This window comes from Mirounga angustirostris, unplaced genomic scaffold, assembly GCF_029215605.1.
Source record: "Mirounga angustirostris isolate CCGP_5_RB_7025 unplaced genomic scaffold, mMirAng1.0.hap1 SCAF_5, whole genome shotgun sequence".
Lineage (NCBI taxonomy): Eukaryota > Metazoa > Chordata > Mammalia > Carnivora > Phocidae > Mirounga > Mirounga angustirostris.
Genome location: NW_026991713.1, coordinates 101145183 through 101163913, shown reverse-complemented (window position 1 = coordinate 101163913; position 18731 = coordinate 101145183). Strand labels below are relative to the sequence as shown.

General features: G+C 39.2%; 1 protein-coding gene across 6 annotated transcripts in view; it reads left to right on the top strand.

The window, feature by feature from the left end:
• Positions 1–17762, top strand: part of LOC123842322 (ankyrin repeat domain-containing protein 26-like) — a 134123-nt gene extending 116361 nt beyond the window's left edge. For all 6 annotated transcript variants that reach the window (XM_064591735.1, XM_064591734.1, XM_064591733.1 and 3 more), the window contains 3 exons: positions 7–241; positions 16371–16416; positions 17518–17762. In XM_064591735.1, coding sequence (XP_064447805.1) covers positions 7–241; positions 16371–16416; positions 17518–17636 — 400 coding nt within the window. In that variant the 3' untranslated portion in view covers positions 17637–17762. The remainder of the gene's footprint in view (positions 1–6; positions 242–16370; positions 16417–17517) is intronic.
• The last annotated feature ends 969 nt before the right edge of the window (positions 17763–18731 follow it).

Genomic DNA, 18731 nt, shown 5'->3' with positions numbered 1-18731 from the left:
TAACAGGACTAATGAGAAGCTAGCTGGCAGAGAGACCAGTACCAAACTTCTGGTGGAGACACAGGAAAAAACGTCTTTGATTAATACTATTGCTATGACCCCTGTCCTAGAATTGCCTTCTGTTAGAAATATGAATAACAGTTCACTGTTGAATACATATGTTGCTCCAAGAGAAAACCTAGTGATTCCTACCTCAAGCTCATGGCCTAAAAAGAATGGCATCGAGACTTTCTTGACCAAGGTTAGTTATCTTTTTTTCCTTGGGTTTCAGATTTCTGATATAATTTTTGTTTTTAATTTGGTGAAATTCTGAGTTGTTAACTAACACACACTAAGTAAAAGTCATAATTATATGTGCTAATAAAGAAATGAGACGGAAATTTTATGATTTTTTTTTAGTTCTTGGAGCTCTTACTTTCAAGAGATACCTATTATTAACTTTATTTAGTAGATATAAATAAACTGAAATATTTTACTATTTTTTAAAGATTTTATTTATTTTATTTCATTTTATTTTTTTGAAGATTTTATTTATTTATTTGACAGAGACACAGTGAGAGAGAGAACACAAGCAGGGGGAGTGGGAGAGGGAGAGGGAGAAGCAGGCTTCCCTCCAAGCAGGGAGCCCGATGCGGGACTTGATCCCAGGACCCTGGGATCACGACCTGAGCCAAAGGCAGATGCTTAACGACTGAGCCACCCAGGTGCCCCTAAAGATTTTATTATTTTAGAGAGAGAGAGTGCACAAGAGGGAGAGAGAGCATGTGACTTTCAAGCAGACTCCCCACTAAGCGTGGAACCCTACTTAGGGCCCAGTCTCATGACCTCTTTTCTTTCATGAGAGTACATTTTTAATTGCTTTCTTACTTATAGCATTTTTTTTTTTTTTACTTATAACACTTCTTTTTCACGTTTTACAAAATGTCTTGAGCAGTTGTAGAGCATTTTCTAAATAGCTAAATCAAGCAAATATTTGATTTTTTTTTTTTTCAGAGAGGGGGTGCAAGCAGGGGGTGAGGAGCAGAGCGTAAGCAGGCTCCATGCTCAGTGTGGAGCCCAATGTAGGGCTCAGTCTCACAACCCTGAGATTGTGACCTGAGCCAAAATCAAGATCAGACACTTAACTGTGACTGAGCCACCCAGATGCCCCACAATTTGAATTTTTAAAAAGAAGTTCACATATATCTACCTTGCCATCACTTAAATGATTGATGACTAAGATGGGAATGATAGGGAGTCTTTAAATAGCAGCTAGTTTCCTTTGTGTATCATTGTTATTAAAATACCCATTTCAATGAATGCACATAGGTTTATGGTTTTGATGGTATATTCATGGTCTTATTAATGTAGACAAAAGTAGCATAGGCTCGTGGTAAATGTGGCCTCAATCTTGTTCCTTCATTCAGCATCCTTATTGTCTTGCTCTCTTCCCTTCTAATTCGAGGACTTTCTTTAGTGTTATGCTTGGATGCCTTTAGATTTTTGGTTTGTGATCACCATGAAGTTCATATATAACATCCTATGTATATAGCAGTCTATTTTAAGTTGATGGTTACTTAAGTTCAAACACATTTTAAAAACACTACATTTTTACACCCCACCTTGTTTTATTTATTTGATGTCTTAGTTTACATCTTTTTATTTTGTGTATCCCTTAACTAATTACTGTAGATATAACTGATATTACTACTTTTGTCTTTTAACCTTCATACTGGCTTTATAAAAGTGATTAATCTATTACCTTTCCTGTATGTTTGTTTTTACCAATAAAACTTTCTTAAAAAAAAAAAAGATTTTATTTATTTGAGAGAGAGAGCAGGGGAAGGGTGGAAGAAGCAGGCTTCCCACGGAGCAGGGAGCCTGATGCGGGGCTCGATCCCAGGACCCCGGGATCATGAACTGAGCTGAAGGTAGACGCTTAACCGACTGAGCCACCCAGGCGCCCCCCAATAAAACTTTCTTTCATAATTTCTTTTACTTCTAGTTATGGATTTCCTTTTTTTTTGTTTTTTGAGGATTTTATTTATTTATTTGACAGAGACAGCCAGAGAGAGAACACAAGCAGGGTAAGTGGGAGAGAGAGAAGCAGGCTTCCTGCTGAGCAGGGAGCCCAATGTGGGGCTCGGTCCCAGGACCCCGGGATCATGACCTGAGTCGAAGGCAGATGCTTAATGACTGAGCCACCCAGGCACCCCTCCTTTTTTTTTTAATTTTAATTTATTTATGAGAGAGAGAGGGAGCAGAGGAAGCGAGAGAGAACACAAGTGGGAGGGGAGGGCCAGAGGGAAAGGGAGAAGTAGGCTCTCTGAGCAGGGGTTCTAATGTGGGGCTCAATCCTAGGAGGTCCCTTAACCTATCCTCATTTTTAAAATTCTTTTTTTCTTTTTGGCTTGGAGGATTTCTACTACTCTGTCTTGCAAATCACTGGTCTTTTCTGCAGCTTTCAATCTGCTGTTGATTCCCTCTGGTGTATTTTTCATTTCAGTTATTGTATTCTTTAGCTCTGATTGGTTCTTCTTTATATTTTCTCTTTGTTGAAGTTCTCACTGAATCCATCCATTCTCCTCCCAAGTTTGCTGAGCATCTTTATGACCATTACTTTGAACTCTTTATCAGGTAGACTACTTATCTCTGTTTCATTTAGTTATTTTTCTGAAGTGTTGCATTGTCCATTCATTTGGAACATACTCCCCTGTCTCCTCATTTTGGTTGACTTTCTATGTTTGTTTCTGAAATTGTTCTTGTCAACTTTTTCCCTCTTTCAAGTATGTTGCTTTGAAGAATGAATGTTAGTTATAAAGTCAAGGAAGAAGAAAACATGTCTAAGTGTTGTCTGGTCATTTTTCTTGTTGGAACTGTGGTGGAGTAGGTGGCAGATGACATTGCTCTTCTTTTTCTGAGTTGAGAACACAGGAGTCAGGCAGATGGAGATAAGCTTAGTAACTTTATTACTAATACATACTAACAAATAGGAGGATATGGTTTAGGTAGGTAGCCACAGTGAGCTTCCCAGTACTTTATCCCAAATTAGGCACTTCCACACACAGTTGTAATGGAAGGAACAAATGTTTGATGCCCATCCCACAAAGATGAGAGCAGACTTGAATTCATGCTACTATGGCAGGCACATCTTTTTAAAGAAGAGATTTGGAACCATGTATGCATTGCTTAGTGCCTTCTCCCAAATTCACCCTTTAGGTAAATCTCCCTTCCTGTCGTGAGGAAGGTAGAGAAAAGTCCTCACATGGAAATGAAGGTTTACCTATAATTTCTGACTTGATTTAAATTCTAATTAAAGTTAATCATGTCTTTTGTACATACCAACTAATGATGAGAGGTTGGACAGAGCATGGTAGATGGTAAAGAGAAATCTGTTGTGCGTTTTAAATTTTGCTATAAATAACCCACAACATAGGTAACTCATTTGTTGATTGATTTGGATAAACCAAGTTTTATTTGAAGGAAATGAATAATTCTTTCAAGGAAGAATTTCCTCAGTTTCAGGTTCTTTGGTTCAACTAAAGATTTTCTCCTTCAAGTTCCTTGTCTTTTGGTTAAAAAACTTTGTGCTTATAAATTGCATATGTTGACTGTTACTAATAGGAGTTAAGATAACTTCTGTCCCTTTCTTTTTTTCATGACTTTAAAATTTGTAATTTAGTTAGAAAGCTATTTTGTGCCTAATGCCTGAACATTATTGAGCCACATGACAAAGTTTTATGTATTCATATTCTCTGAGTTATAGTTAAAAATACATGCGTTGTTCCTGAATATGAGGAAGTAACTGCCATAAAACTCTAGGCTCAGTAAGACCCAAACCACATTCCTGGCTTGCAGCCAGGTGGTTTTTTGACCTCAGGCAAACTACAATCTCTCTGGATCCTTTTTGTCTCTTATGTAAAATTAGGGACTTTGACGAAGTTAGTGACTTTTATACCTTTGGAAAAACTTTTTTTCCAAAGAATAGAAATTAAATTTTGTGTTTTTTTGCATTAAACTGTATTATATAAAACAGAGACACGTAGAGCTGTTTAGCTAAAGGAGAGATGAGACTACACCTGTAAACTTCCTTCTCCCTCAATCCTGCTGTGTCCCCAGTGGAACCTTAGATTTCTGTGGGCATAGTTTGAAAACTAACAGTTATGAGAAAATCCTTCTAGTTAATAATTCTTCAAATTAAAATTTGCTGATACATTGTACGTTGTTCTTCTGTGTATAATTTTCTTACCCTCCTATATTTTTGATAAATGGAAAAGTATAAATAAAATTGCAGATGTGTTCTATTTATTAAGGACTTCAAGCTATTTCTACTATCTAAGCACAATTCTTACCTGGAAATAAACAAAGGTCACAGAAGTAAATTTTTAGGAAAAGAGCTTTTGGGGAAAAGATAGTAACATTACATTGGTAGTTCCTTAAGTCACGTCATATGAAAAAGTGGTTTGTATTTTACATAGTATTTATTAATGGTATTATAAAATTGCTTCAATAAAAATTTCTCCCATCAAGGGGTGTTGGGTTATTAATTTTACAAGGCCTGTCTAGTAGTGTTGTCAGATTATTCGTTTTATAAATCCTGAATATAATGTTACTGTCAAAAAGTGTCATCGTTCCTCAAAAAATTAAAAATAGAAATACGATACAATTCAGTAATTCCACTACTGAGTATTTACCCAAAGAAAATGAAAACACTAATTCGAAAAGTTGTATGGACCCCTGTGTTTTTTGAAACATTATTTACAATAACGAGAGTATGGAAGCATTCTCAGTGTCCATCAATAGACGAATGGAAAAAGAAGATGTGTTACATGTATATAGTGAAATACTACTCAGCTACAAAAAAGAATGGTATCTTGTCATTTGTGACAACATTGGTAGACACAGTATTTTCCTAAGTGAAGTAACTCAGAGAAAGGAAAATACCATATGATTTCACTTATGCATGGAATCTAAAAAACTAAACTACTAATAGCCTAGTTCGACTTAATTTCTCTATCTTCTGGAAGCCTTACCCATAACATTAAATAATCCGTTAACACGTGTTTTGTACATTACAGGTATTATATACTATATTCTCAAAATAAAATAAGCTAGAGAAAAAAATGTTATTGAGAAAAACGTAAAATACAGTACAATGCAGTATCAAAAAAAGTCCATGTGTAAGTAGAGTAGACCTGTACCGTTCAAAGACATGTTGGTCAAGGATCAACTGTATATTACAAGTATTCCCATCTAGAATGTTCTTCCTCAGACCTTTCTTATAAAAGGTATCCTTTCATTTAATGCCCCAAATGGGGTCTAAAGTAGGGTACTGAGGGGTGCCTTGGTGGTTCAGTCAGTTAACTGTCTGTTTTCAGCTCAGGTATGATTCCAGGGTTCTGGGACAGAGCCGCACTTCAGGCTCTCTGCTCAGTGGGAGTTTCCTACTCCCCCTCCCTCGGACCTTCCCCCCACTCGTGCTCTCTCTCTCTCTCTAGCTCTCATTCTCAAATAAATAAAATTGCTGTAAACATTGGGATGCAGGTGCCCCTTCGGATCACTACATTTGTATCTTTGGGGTAAATCCTTAGTAGTGCAATTGCTGGGTCGTTGGGTAGCTCTACTTTCAACTTTTTGAGGAACCTCCATACTGTTTTCCAGAGTGGCTGTACAAGCTTGCATTTCCACGAGCAGTGTAAGAGAGTTCCCCGTTGTCTGCATCCCCGCCAACTTCTGTTGTTTCCTGACTTGTTCATTTTAGCCATTCCAACAGGTGTGAGGTGATATCTCATTGTGGTTTTGATTTGTATTTATTTCCCTGATGCCGAGTAATGTTGGACACTTTTCCATGTGTCTCTTGACCATTTGAATGTCTTCTGTGGAGAAATGTCTGTTCCCGTCTTCCACCCGTTTCTTGAGTGGATTATTTGTTCTTTGGGTGTTGAGTTTGATAAGTTCTTTCTATATAGATTTTGCATACTAGCCCTTTATCTGACATGTCATTTGCAAATATCTTCTCCCATTCTGTCAGTCGTCTTTTGGTTTTGTCGACCGCTTCCTTTGCTGTGCAAAAGCTTTTTATCTTGATGAAGTCGTTTCCCTTGCCTTTGGAGACGTGTCCAGCAAGAAGTTGCTGCAGTCCAGGTCACAGAAGTTGCTGCCTGTGTTCTCCTCCAGGATTTTGATGGGTTCCTGTCTCAAATTTATGTCTTACATCCATTTTGAGTGTATTTTTGTGTATGGTGTAAGAAAATGGTCCAGTGTCATTCTTCTGTGTGTGGCTGTCCAATTTTCCCAACACCATTTCCTGAAGAGACTGTCTTTTTTACATTGGCCGTTCTTTCCTGCTTTGTCGAAGATTAGTTGACCATAGAGTTGAGGGTCCGTTTCTTGGGTTCTCTCTTCTGTTTCATTGTCCGATGTGTCTGTTTTTGTGCCAGTACCATACTGTCTTGATGATTACAGCTTTGTCATAGAGCTTGAGGTCCGGAATTGTGATGCCACCAGCTTTGGTTTTCTTTTTCAACATTCCTTTGGCTATTCAGGGTCTTTTCTGGCTCCATACATATTTTAGGATGATTTGTTCCAGTCCTGTGAAACAAGTTGATGGTATTTTGATAGAGATTGCATTGAATGCACAGGTTGCTCTGGGTAGCGGTAGCATAGACATTTTAACAAATTTGTTCTTCCAATCCATGAACATGGAGTGTTTTTACATTTTTTGTGTCTTCCTCAGTTTCTCTCATGTGTGTTCTATAGTTTTCAGAGTACAGATCCTTTGCCTCTTTGGTTAGGTTTATTCCTAGGTATCTTATGGTTTTTGGTGCAATTGTAAATGGGTTTGACTCAATTTCTCTTTCTTCTGTTGCATTGTTAGTGAATAGAAATGCAACTGATTTCTGTGCATTAATTTTATATCCTGCCACTTTGCTGAATTCCTGTATGAGTTCTAGCAATTTTGGGGTGGAGTCTTTGGGGTTTTCCACATAGAGTATTACATCACCTGCGAAGAGTGAGAGTTTGGCTTCTTCTTTGCCAATTCCAATGCTTTTTTTTTCTTTTTATTGTCTGATTGCTGAGGCTAGGACTTCTAGTGTTATGTTGGACAACAGTGGTGAGAGTGGACATCTCTGCCATGTTCCTGACCTTAGGCGAAAAGCTCACAGTTTTTCCCCATTGACAATGATATTCGCCGTGGGCTTCTCATAGATGGCTTTTATGGCATTGAGGTCTGTGCCCTCTATCCTTGCACTGTGAAGAGTTTTAATAAGGAAAGTATGCTGCCTTTGTCAAATGCTTTCTCTGCATTTATTGAGGGGATCATATGGTTCTTGTCCTTTCTTTTATTAATGTAGCGTATCACAGATTTGCGGATATTGAACCACCTTTGCAGCCCAGGAATAAGTCCCACTTGGTTGTGGTGAATAATCCTCTTAATGTACTGTTGGCTCCTATTGACAAGTAGTTTGATGAGAATTTTTGCAGCCGTGTTCTTCGGGGATATTGGTCTGTCATTCTCCTTTTGGGTGGGGTTTTTGTCTGGTTTTGGGATCAGGGTAATGCTGGCCTCAGAGAAAGAGTTTGGAAGATTTCCTTCCATTTCTATTTTTTTGAAACAGCTTCATAGGAATAGGCATTAATTCCTCTTTAAGTGTTTGTTAGAACTCCCCAGGGAAGCCATCCGGCCCTGGAGTTTTGTTTGTTGCGAGATTTTTGATTACTGCTTCAATTTCCTTGCTGGTTGTGGGTCTGTTCGGGTTTTCTGTTTCTTCCTGTTTCAGCTTTGGTAGTTTCTACCTCCCTAGGAATGCATCCATTTCCTCCAGATTGCCTAGTTGGTTGGCATATCGTCGTTCCTAATATGTTCTTAAAATTGTTTGTATTTCCTTGGTGTTGGTTGTGATCTCTCCTCTTTCATTCATGATTTCATTTATTTGGATCCTTTCTTTTCTTTTTGCTAAGTCTAGCCAGGGTTTATCGATCCCATTAATTCTTTCAAAGAACCAGCTCCTAGTTTCGTTGCTGTGTTCTACTGTTGTTTTGGTTTCTATTTCATTGATTTCTGCTCTGATCGTTATTAATTCTCTTATCCTGCTGGGTTTCGGCTTTATTTGCTGTTCTTTCTCCAGCTCCTTTACGTGTAAGGTTAGGTTGTGTATTTAGGACCTTTCTTGTTTCTTGAGAAAGTCTGTTGTTGCTCGATATTTCCCTCCCCAGACTGCCTTTGCTGCATCCCAAAGGTTTTGAACAGTTGTGTTTTCATTTTCCTTTGTTTCCATAAATTCTTTTAATTCTTCTTTAATTTCCTGGTTTGTCAACGTCTAGTGCGTTGGGGTCCCTGGGTAAGGGTCTACGAAATCACCAGGACACAGGGGATGCAGAGCAAAGGCAGCACTTGCAACTGCATACTGCCGTTTATTACTCACATAGCTATATACTCGCAGTGATCAGATAAACAAAACAATGTATACTTAAAGTATCAACCCAACATCCGTGAAGAAAGATACACGAAATGCAATAAGAACAAAATACATCCTGTTTATGCTTGCAGAATAAAGAATTCTCTTAGCCATCCTTCCTTTGGAGACAACATGTTCTTTGTCTTTAGAAAGAACACTTCTGTTTAGAGAGATACACTTTAAGCTAGGCAAGAGCCACTTCCTGCTGATCCAGGCATTTAGGCCTTGCAACATGAGGTAAGGGGAAGAGAACATTTTCTCCTCCTGGCCTAGGCCTGCCTGGCCGACCTTAACCTCAGTGCAGTCCTCAAATGACCCTGGCCTGCAAGGGGTCTACAAGCCTACACCATCTCAATTCCCTCTTTTTTCTTTTGTTTTAATAAAAGTGCCCTCCAAAGGATGGCCATAGAATTCTGGGAAGGTTTTAGATAACAAAAATGCAACAGCATAAAGCATAAGATAACAATCAACAATACAAATCCCATTCCTCCAGCGGTGTGCCCCAAACTCTGAATAATACCTTTTGGATCTAGTCCCTTAAGTTGCTTAAGAAGTAAATTGGCCAACGTAGCGGCATCTGATACAGTAAGCAAGGCACACATAGCCAAAAATAAATTTTCAGGCGTACAAGCCTTCCCCGTTCGCTGCAGGATTTTTTTGCCCTTCCCCACTAAGCTTTTTAATTTGCCCCCAAGTTGGCAAAGCAGTAGCAAATATCTGCCGACGGCAACGTCGTCCTCCCAAATTCAGATGTGCCATGGCCTGTAACGGAAGTTCATCTTGGTCTGGATTCCCCATCCGTCGCCTGGTGGGATACGGTGCCGTTCGAATTGGCCCTCGACCAGATCCATCGTGCAGGGAGCCAGGAACAGGTCCGTCCATCCTCTGTGGAGACATAAGCATAACCCTTCCCTCTGCAAAGCAATAGCCCCGGTCGCCATTCTGCATCTGCGGTTGGTTTAAGCCATATATGTTCATTTAATGGAGGGGGAGCGACCTCTCCCTCTATGAACTGTTTCTCTGCACGGGAGAGGATATCTCCCTGCAGAAGATTCAAGAAATTTAATGCGAACAAAGCTTGTTGCAAAATAGAACGTGCATTTGATTGAGTGAATGCTAAAATATGGTCCTTTTTCCTCCTTTTTAATTTTTTAATTTGTTACTTTAAAGTATTATGTGCACGTTCTACAATAGCTTGCCCTTGAGGATTGTACTCAATGCCTGTTTTGTGCATTATACCATATTGTTTACAGAAAGTTTGAAATTTTTTACTGCTATATGCAGGTCCATTATCTGTTTTAATAATAGATGGTAAACCCATCACAGCAAAAGTTTTTAAGAGATGGGTGATAACATGTTGTGCAGTTTCGCCACTTTGTGCTGTGTGGCCCATATAAATTGAGAATATGTATCTATTACCACATGTACATACATACAAAGTTCAGAAAACCACATCTGCCACTGCAGATACTCAGGCTCCTTTAAAAGAGCCCGACAGAGGACCCTCCAGTCCTCAGGAGAAAAATTGTTATAATGTCGAGCCAGACCATTGACTAGCTCCTTAACATAATGTGATTGAGGTCCATATAAAGACACTGCCTTTTTCAAGCGACCAATATCTTCTATACCTATTCCTTCATAATATGGTGCTTGTGCCACCCCCTGGATTGGGGGAGGCCTGAGAACAGGAAAAGCAAAGACAGAATTAGCTGCGCCAGCCTCATCATCGCTATCCTCTAGCGCATCAAGCTCAGCTAAAGCAGCAGAAAGGAAAGGATTTTTAGAAGAAAGAGCTGGTACAGACGACAAAGGCGGAGCAGAGGGCTTCCTAGAGGGTTTCTTAGACTCCTCCGTCATAGCCATAACCTGCTGAAAAACCTTCAAACACAGCTCAATATCATTAGAAACGACAGTAATACCATAGACAGCAAGTGAATGCTTCAGCATTCGAACATAAGGAGTAGAAGTTTCTTGTCCCATCACCCTGTACTTAATTAAGTTACTCACCCTCCCTGTACGTCCTTCAGGGTCCCTGTTCGGGAGCCAATTGTCAACGTCTAGTGCGTTGGGGTCCCTGGGTAAGGGTCTACGAAATCACCAGGACACAGGGGATGCAGAGCAAAGGCAGCACTTGCAACTGCATACTGCCGTTTATTACTCACATAGCTATATACTCGCAGTGATCAGATAAACAAAACAATGTATACTTAAAGTATCAACCCAACATCCGTGAAGAAAGATACACGAAATGCAATAAGAACAAAATACATCCTGTTTATGCTTGCAGAATAAAGAATTCTCTTAGCCATCCTTTCTTTGGAGACAACATGTTCTTTGTCTTTAGAAAGAACACTTCTGTTTAGAGAGATACACTTTAAGCTAGGCAAGAGCCACTTCCTGCTGATCCAGGCATTTAGGCCTTGCAACATGAGGTAAGGGGAAGAGAACATTTTCTCCTCCTGGCCTAGGCCTGCCTGGCCGACCTTAACCTCAGTGCAGTCCTCAAATGACCCTGGCCTGCAAGGGGTCTACAAGCCTACACCATCTCACTGGTTGACCCATTCATTCTTTAATAGGATGCTCTTTAACTTCCATGTATTTGAGTTCTTTTCAAATTTCGTCTTGTGATTGAGTTCAAGTTTCAAGGCGTTGTGGTCTGAAACTATGCAGGGAATGATCCCATACTTTTGGTACCAGTTGAGACCTGATTTGTGACGCAGTATGTGATCGCTTCTGTAGAAAGTTCTATGTGTGCTCCAGAAGAATGTGTATTCTGTGGCTTTAGGCTGGAATGCTCTGAATATATCTGTGAAGTCCATCTGGTCCAGTGTCGACCTCGGAGAGTCATGGAAGTGGGGCGGTGAAGGAACTGAGGAAAAGAGATGACAGTAGAGTGAGGCACAGGGGACCCTGAGCAAGCAGCCCAAGGTCCCGAGGTTTATTTTCCATAATCTTATATACCTTCTACAGCGATATAGATCTATAATGATTTACAGCAGGGGCTTAGTAAGGCATATTCTTCCATGTACATAGGATTAGTCCCGCGTGTATGATAAGAATCTTTAAAGCAGGACAAGGGAACCAAGAGGGGAGTGCACAGTGTGCTATTTACAGGACAAGGGAGCAAAGAGTGGAGTGCACAGTGTGCTATTTACAGGGCAAGGGAACCAAGAGGGGAGTGCACAGTGTGCTATTTACAGGTGGCTTCCTATCTACAAAACATCTTCTGCTGCATACTTTAGAACAGACCGCACACGTCCCAAGGGCATTTCACTCTGATCCTTTCGGCTTATTTTTAACCCTGCAATCTCAAGTTTTCTCAGAGACCTCGGAATCTGAATGAATATGCACCAGTGGTTGTTGTGGTGTTCTGTTTCCCGCAGTCCACTGTGTCATTTGCTGTTATTATTGTATCATCATCCATGTGTTCTTTAATTTTGTTATTAATTGGTTTATGTCATTGGCTGCTCCCATGTTAGGGGCACAAATATTTACAATTGTTAGATCTTCTTGTTGGATAGACCCCTTTAATTCATTATGATAGTGTCCTTCCTCACCTCTTATTACAGTCTTTGGTTTAAAATCTAATTTGTCTGATACAAGGATTGCTACCCCAGCTTTCTTTTGATGTCCATTAGCATGATAAATTGTTTTCCACTCCCTCACTTTCAATCTGGCGGTGTCCTTGGGTCTAAACTGATTCTCTTGCAGACAGCATATCAATGGGTCTTGCTTTTCTATCCAATCTGATACCCTGCACCTTTTGATTGGGACATTTGGCCCATTTACATTCAGGGTAACTATTGAAAGATATGAATTTAGTGCCATTGTATTACCTGTAATGTCACTGTTTCTATATATTGTCTGTGTTCCTTTCTGGTCTGTGTTACTGTGGGGCTCTCTCTTTGTGTAAAGGATCCCCTTTAATATTTCTTGCAGGGATGGTTTAGTGATCACAAATGTTTTAGTTTCTGTTTGTCCTGGAAACTCTTTATCTCTCCTTCAAGTTTGAATGACAGCCTTGCTGGATAAATACAGTATTCTTGGTTGCATATTTTTCTCGTTTAGCACCCTGAATATATCATGCCAGTCCTTTCTGGCTTGCCAGGTCTCCGTGGTTAGGTCTGCTGCCAGTCGAATGTTTCTACGCTTGTCGGTTAAGGACCTCTTGTGCCGAGCTGCTTTCAGGATTTTCTCTTTGTCTCTGAAATTTGCAAGCTTCACTACTGTATGTTTTTATTGATGTTGATGTGGGTTGGGTTTTCTGTGCCTCCTTGATTTGAATGCCTGTTTCCGTCCCCAGATTAGGGATGTTTTCTGCTATGATTTCTAGAATATACCTTCTTCCACCCCCCCTTCCTCTTCTTCTGGGATCCCAATTATTCTACTATTGTTTCGCTTTATGGTATCACTTATCTCTTGAATTCTCGCCTCATGATCAAGTAGTTGTTTATCTCTCTTTTTCCTCAGCTTCTTTGTTCTCCATTATTTTTAATTTTTTTTATTTTTTTAAAGGTTTTATTTATTTATTGGACAGAGAGAGACACAGCAAGAGAGGGAACACAAGCAGGGGGCGTGGGTGAGGAAGAAGCAGGCTTTCCGCTGAACAGAGAGCCCCATGCGGTGCTCGATCCCAGGACCATGGGATCATGACCTGAGGAAAAGGCAGACACTTAATGACTGAGCCACCCAGGTGTCCCTATACTCCATCATTTTATTTTCTTTTCTATATCACTACTTCTCCTTTCTGCCTCATTTATTCTAGCAGAGCATCCAATTTTTTTTTTATTTTAAATACATAATTTTTATTAAGTATAGCTCAGTCAGTCTGGAAAAGATAAGTAAATAATGTTTTATTGGGGCGCCGGGTGGCTCAGTCATTAAGCGTCCGCCTTCGGCTCAGGTCATGATCCCAGGGTCCTGGGATTGAGCCCCCCATTGGGCTCCCTGCTCTGTGGGCGCCTGCTTCTCCCTCTGCCCCTACCCCTGCTTGTGTTCCCTCTCTCGCTGGTCTCTCTGTCAAATAAATAAATAAAAAATCTTAAAAAAAATAACGTTTTACTTCACCATTACCCATACATATATGATAAATTTTTTAAAATTTCATTTTATTTTAAAGAATATATTTACTTATTTGACACAGAGATAGAGATAGTGAGAGAGAGAGCACAGAGAGGGAGAAGCACACTCCCCGCTGAGCAAGGAGCCCAACATGGGTTTGATCCCGAGACCCCGGATTATGACCTGAGCCGAATGCAGCCGCTTAACCAACTGAGCCCCCCAGGCACTCCTAAAATTTCTCTTCAGTTAGCTGACATATGATATATCATTAGTTTCAGATGTAGTGTTCAGTTAATCATCAGTTGTATATAACGCCCAGTGCTCTGCACATCACGTGCCCTCCTTCATGCCCATCACCCACTTACCCCATCCCCCCACCCACCTCCCCTCCAACAAACCTGTTTGTTTCCTATAGTTAAGAGTCTCTCATGGTTTGTTTCCCTCTCTGGTTTCTTCCCTTTTTAGTTTTCTCTCCCTTCCCCTATGATTCTCTGCACTTTTTCTTATATTTCACATATGTATGAAACCATATGATAATTGTCTTTCTCTGATTGACTTTTCTCTCCGCAAAATACCCTCCATTTCCATCCACGTCAATGTAAATTGTAAGATTTCATCCTTTTGATGGCGTAGTAATATTCCATAGTATTTATATATACCACATCTTCTTTATCCATTCGTCTGTTGATGGACATTTGGGCTGTTTCCACAGTTTGGCTATTGTGGATATTGCTGCTATAAAAATTGGTGTCCAGGTGCCCCTTCTGATCACTACATTTGCATCTTTGCGGTAAAGACCTTGTAGTACAATTACTGGGTCATCGAGTAGCTCTATTTTTAACTTCTTGAGGAAGCTCCATACTGTTTTCCAGAGGTAGAGCCTCCATTTTTTACTGCATCTCATTAATAGCCTTTTGATTTCGATTTGTTAAGCTTTTAGTTCTTTGATTTCTCCAGAAAGGCATTCTGTAGTGTCTTCTGTGCTTTTTCAAGCCCAGCTAGCATCTTTATAATTGTTATTCCAAGCTCTAATTCCAACATCCTACTTTTATCCATACTGATTAGGTCCCTGTCAGTCAGTACTGTCTCTTGTTCTCTTATTTGAGGTGAGTTTTTCCATCTAGTCATTCTGTCTAGAGAAGAATAGATGAATGAGAGAACAAAATACTAAAATAGCAACAACGACCCCAGAGAAATCTACTCTTAACAAATCAGAGGAGACCTGAAACCAAAAAAATAGATAAGAATTAAAGGCGAAAGAGAATATAATCAGACTGGTGATGAGAACAGAGCAATACAGTAGATTCTGGGTGTTATTTTGGTTTGTTTGTTAGAAGAAACTACACCCCAAAATTGTAAAGAAAGAAAAACTTCTATATATGCAAAAATAAAATTAAATACAATGAAAGTATAGAATGTAATTATAAAAATGAACATTGAAAAAGTTTTAAAAAACGAGTTGATAAAATAAGAAATTGGTTGAAATGGGGAAAAAAATTACAATTGAGAGATTGAGGAATCATGAGAAAAAGCCATGAATTCTATATAGTATTTTCCTCTAGTGCTGGAGTCTTGCATTTCTGTGTGATCGGTAAACTTGGTCTTAGCCAGATTTTCTTGCTGATTTTCTGGAGGAGAGGCCCTGTGGTGCTGATTCTCAGGGGTCTTTGCTCCAGCAGTACTGCACTGCCCTTGCCAGGGGGCCAGGCTAAGTCCGGGCCTCGGGATTGCTCTATGTGGCTTTTGTTCCCTGAAGGCTTTCCGCACCACTTTATAGGATGAGAATGAAAATGTCAGCCTCCCAGTGTCCAGCCCTGGAGCTGAAAGCTGGCACCCTCCACTCTTCAGTGTGCCCTCATGGAGAAGCTGTCAATCACTCTTGTCTCCCTGCTTTCTGTCTGCATTCTGTGTACACCCAGCCTGTGACTGAACATTTTTATCTCAGCCATGCAACCCCCTTTGGAGTTTCCAAACTTTGCAGTCTCCTGTGGCATGCATTCGTGCCACTCCTCCTGGGGGAGGGAGGGAGGTCTTGCCCTGGTTCTGCCGCTTGTACGGCCCCTGCTCTGAGAGCGGTCACCCAACTGGCTGCGGTTTGTGGTTTATGGCAACACTGAGCTGAAAGCCCCCTCCTCAGCTCTCTGATTGCAGCCGGCTTCACTGCTCAAATGGCTGGGAACTCTCTCATACTCAGGCACCCCCATTCTTTCTGTGACCTGTGATCCTGAGATAAGGCTGTCCCACCTAGGATTCCACCCTGCTTCTGCACCTGAGCGCCTTTCAAGCAGGGATGTCCCTCACCGGAGCAGACTTCTACAAGTTCTGATTTGCACACCACTGCTTTATCACTTTCTGATAGCCGGCTTATGGAGGCTCCCTCTCCCCCACGGTTTATCTTCCCATGGATCACCGCCAATTCGCTTCTCCACACCTCCTACCTTGCAGAAAGTGGTTGCTTTTCTATTTGTAGAATTGCAACAGTTCTTTTCTTAGATCTCAGGTTGAGTTCACAGGTCTTCAGAATGATTTGAAAGCTATCCAGCTGAATTCCAGGGACCGGACAAAACTACGGTCCTCTACTCCTCCGCCATCTTCCTCTTCTTCCAGAAAGTATGTATATTCAATAGACCAATATTAATTGTACTTTTTATCAGATTCATCTAAATAGCATTACATATGTTTCTTCTCAGTTACCTAAGATTAAAATAAGTAGGGATTTATTTTATTTATGTCATTATCTTTCTATTTAAGCAATCCCTAACTTAGTTTTAGTCTCTAAAAGTGTTATTTAAAAACCACATTTCATAAGCTATATATAGTTCCTACGATGATGTCCCTTGAACATTATAAATAATATTTGACTTATTTCAGATGCAGCAGGAGATGGAAAGGAATATAACTAGAGAACTAGAAGAAGGTATGTTGCCAAATTTATGAATTAAGATGGTCATTGATTTCTGAAATAAACTATGAATAGTAAATGGTATCCCTGTCCATTGTTTGGATAATAGGTACTACATTAAATTTTTTTAATATATAGCTAATAAAAAATGTAAAACATAAACATAATGAAGAACTTACTTATTCCTCATTTAGTCATCGTGTTCATTCAGGCTTTTTAAATCTCCAAATGTCTATGTAGCTGTTATTATTTCTGGCTATAATCTTCCTTTACTTCTGCCATTCCTATGGAACCGTCAACCTGAATATGTGGGCTTTCTCAAATTCTTGTTTCTGCTAGTGGTATAAGACCAAAACTACCAGACTTGTCTTAGCAATTATAGTCCATATAGCTGTCACTTGACAGGTGATATTTAAATCTCCAGTCATTGATTTTGTCATTGGCTTACCTTTTGCCATTGAGTAAAATTCCAAGTTCCTTATATGGAATAAAAACACCCAAGTCAATTTGGTTCTTGCCAGATTATTCAGCCTTCTCTGTCGCTACTTACCCTACTCTGTTGCTTTGCTCTAGCACCTCTTCAGCGTAGACTACTTGCAATTCCACAAGTGTTCTTCCTCACTCTTTGTATATGTTCTTTGTATATGTGTCTTGCCTCCACCTGGCACATTTTTTCCTTGTACGTCAGGTATCAACTTATATATCACCTCCACCAAAAAGCATGTAGTATTGATAGAAAACTAGGATGTCCCTTTTGTGTGTTCTTATAGTGTCTTGTTTTATACCTGTCATGGTATATTCAACTCTAAAATTGCCTGTTTGATTGTTCAGTTTCTAGTATATGATTGCTCAGGGGTGGGCTCTGTCATCATCTTGTAATTTCATCTTGTAATGAGAAAACTAGAAGCTCTGATATTTATCCACAATAGCAATTAACTCGGTGGGCAACCATGAGCAAAATATATTTAAAAGTAATCTTGTATTTTATATTGTAGTTCTATGTAGATATTTTTCATTCTTCTTAACACTCATAAGGCTTCAAATTTGTTTTTTACTAACTTGTAATTAACTACAAAGTATTTTAGATAAAGAATGTATAATTATTTTTCTTTTCAGAAGCTGCTGAATTTGAATTAGACTCATGGCATATGACCTCCTCTTTAGAATGTACTTATGAATCATATGTAAATGACGATCTACTAGCGAAATCATCAAAAGAATTTTTACAGACTTAGAAGAAAAATTATATGTTCTGAAAGACAAACAGTAAAATTTATTTACTGGATGTTTGTATAACATTTTAATTCTGTCCTACTAAACGTATTGTGTGAAAATCTTGAATAAAGGAAAATACTTCTGGATCATGTGTGTAATGAAAGTTTATATAATATCTTAAGCTATGTTTCTTGGCACCTAATTAACTTTTAAGCAGGTTTTATACGTGGAGGCCAGCACTATTGGGTTTTACATGCTTCAAGCTGCCCAAATACCAGCTTTTTAAACAGCACCCAACCAACCAAATTGTCATTAGTACTTCAGGGGTGTTAATTGATAGCGTTTTTGTATTTTCCAGTTGTTATTACTATATATGGACCTAGAGATTTACACAGACATCATTTTGATATATTGCTGCTAAGGCTATTGTCAATGTTTCTATGTATTACAATTTTTATACTGCCATAAAACCTATGTATAATTTTAATTTTAAGTACTGATTCATAGCTCTTTCCTCATGGTGAAATAAGATTTGCCTAAGGCTTTTCACTTTTTCTGTTTATTTTTTATTTACTTTTTCAAAACAGTCTTAAAATTAGGGAAAAGAAAACTTAGAGAAAGAAAAAAGAACTTGTTCCCTCAGAACCATTTGCAAGTAAATTGCTAGATTATGCCTGAGTCCCATAGCATTTATATCCTACAAGTCAGTACATTCCACATAACTACTGTACAACCCTGACAATCAGACAACTAGCTCTAATACAATTAACCCTTGAATAATGTCAGGGTTAGGGGCACTGACCCCTTGCAGTCAGAAATACGTGAATAACTTTTGACTCCCCAACTTTTGACTTTACTAATAATGTGCTGTGGACCAGAAAACTTACTGGTACCAGAACAGTCAATGAAGCTGTGTTTTGTATGTTATATATATTTCATATTATATTCTTCCAATAAAGTGAGCTAGAGAAAAGAAAATGTTATTGAAATCATAAGAGAAATACATTTACAGTACTATCATGTATTTATTGAAAGCATTTGCATATAATTGCCCCCATTCCAACCATGTCAACTATACATTCTATCATTTTTTTTTAAAGATTTATTTATTTGAC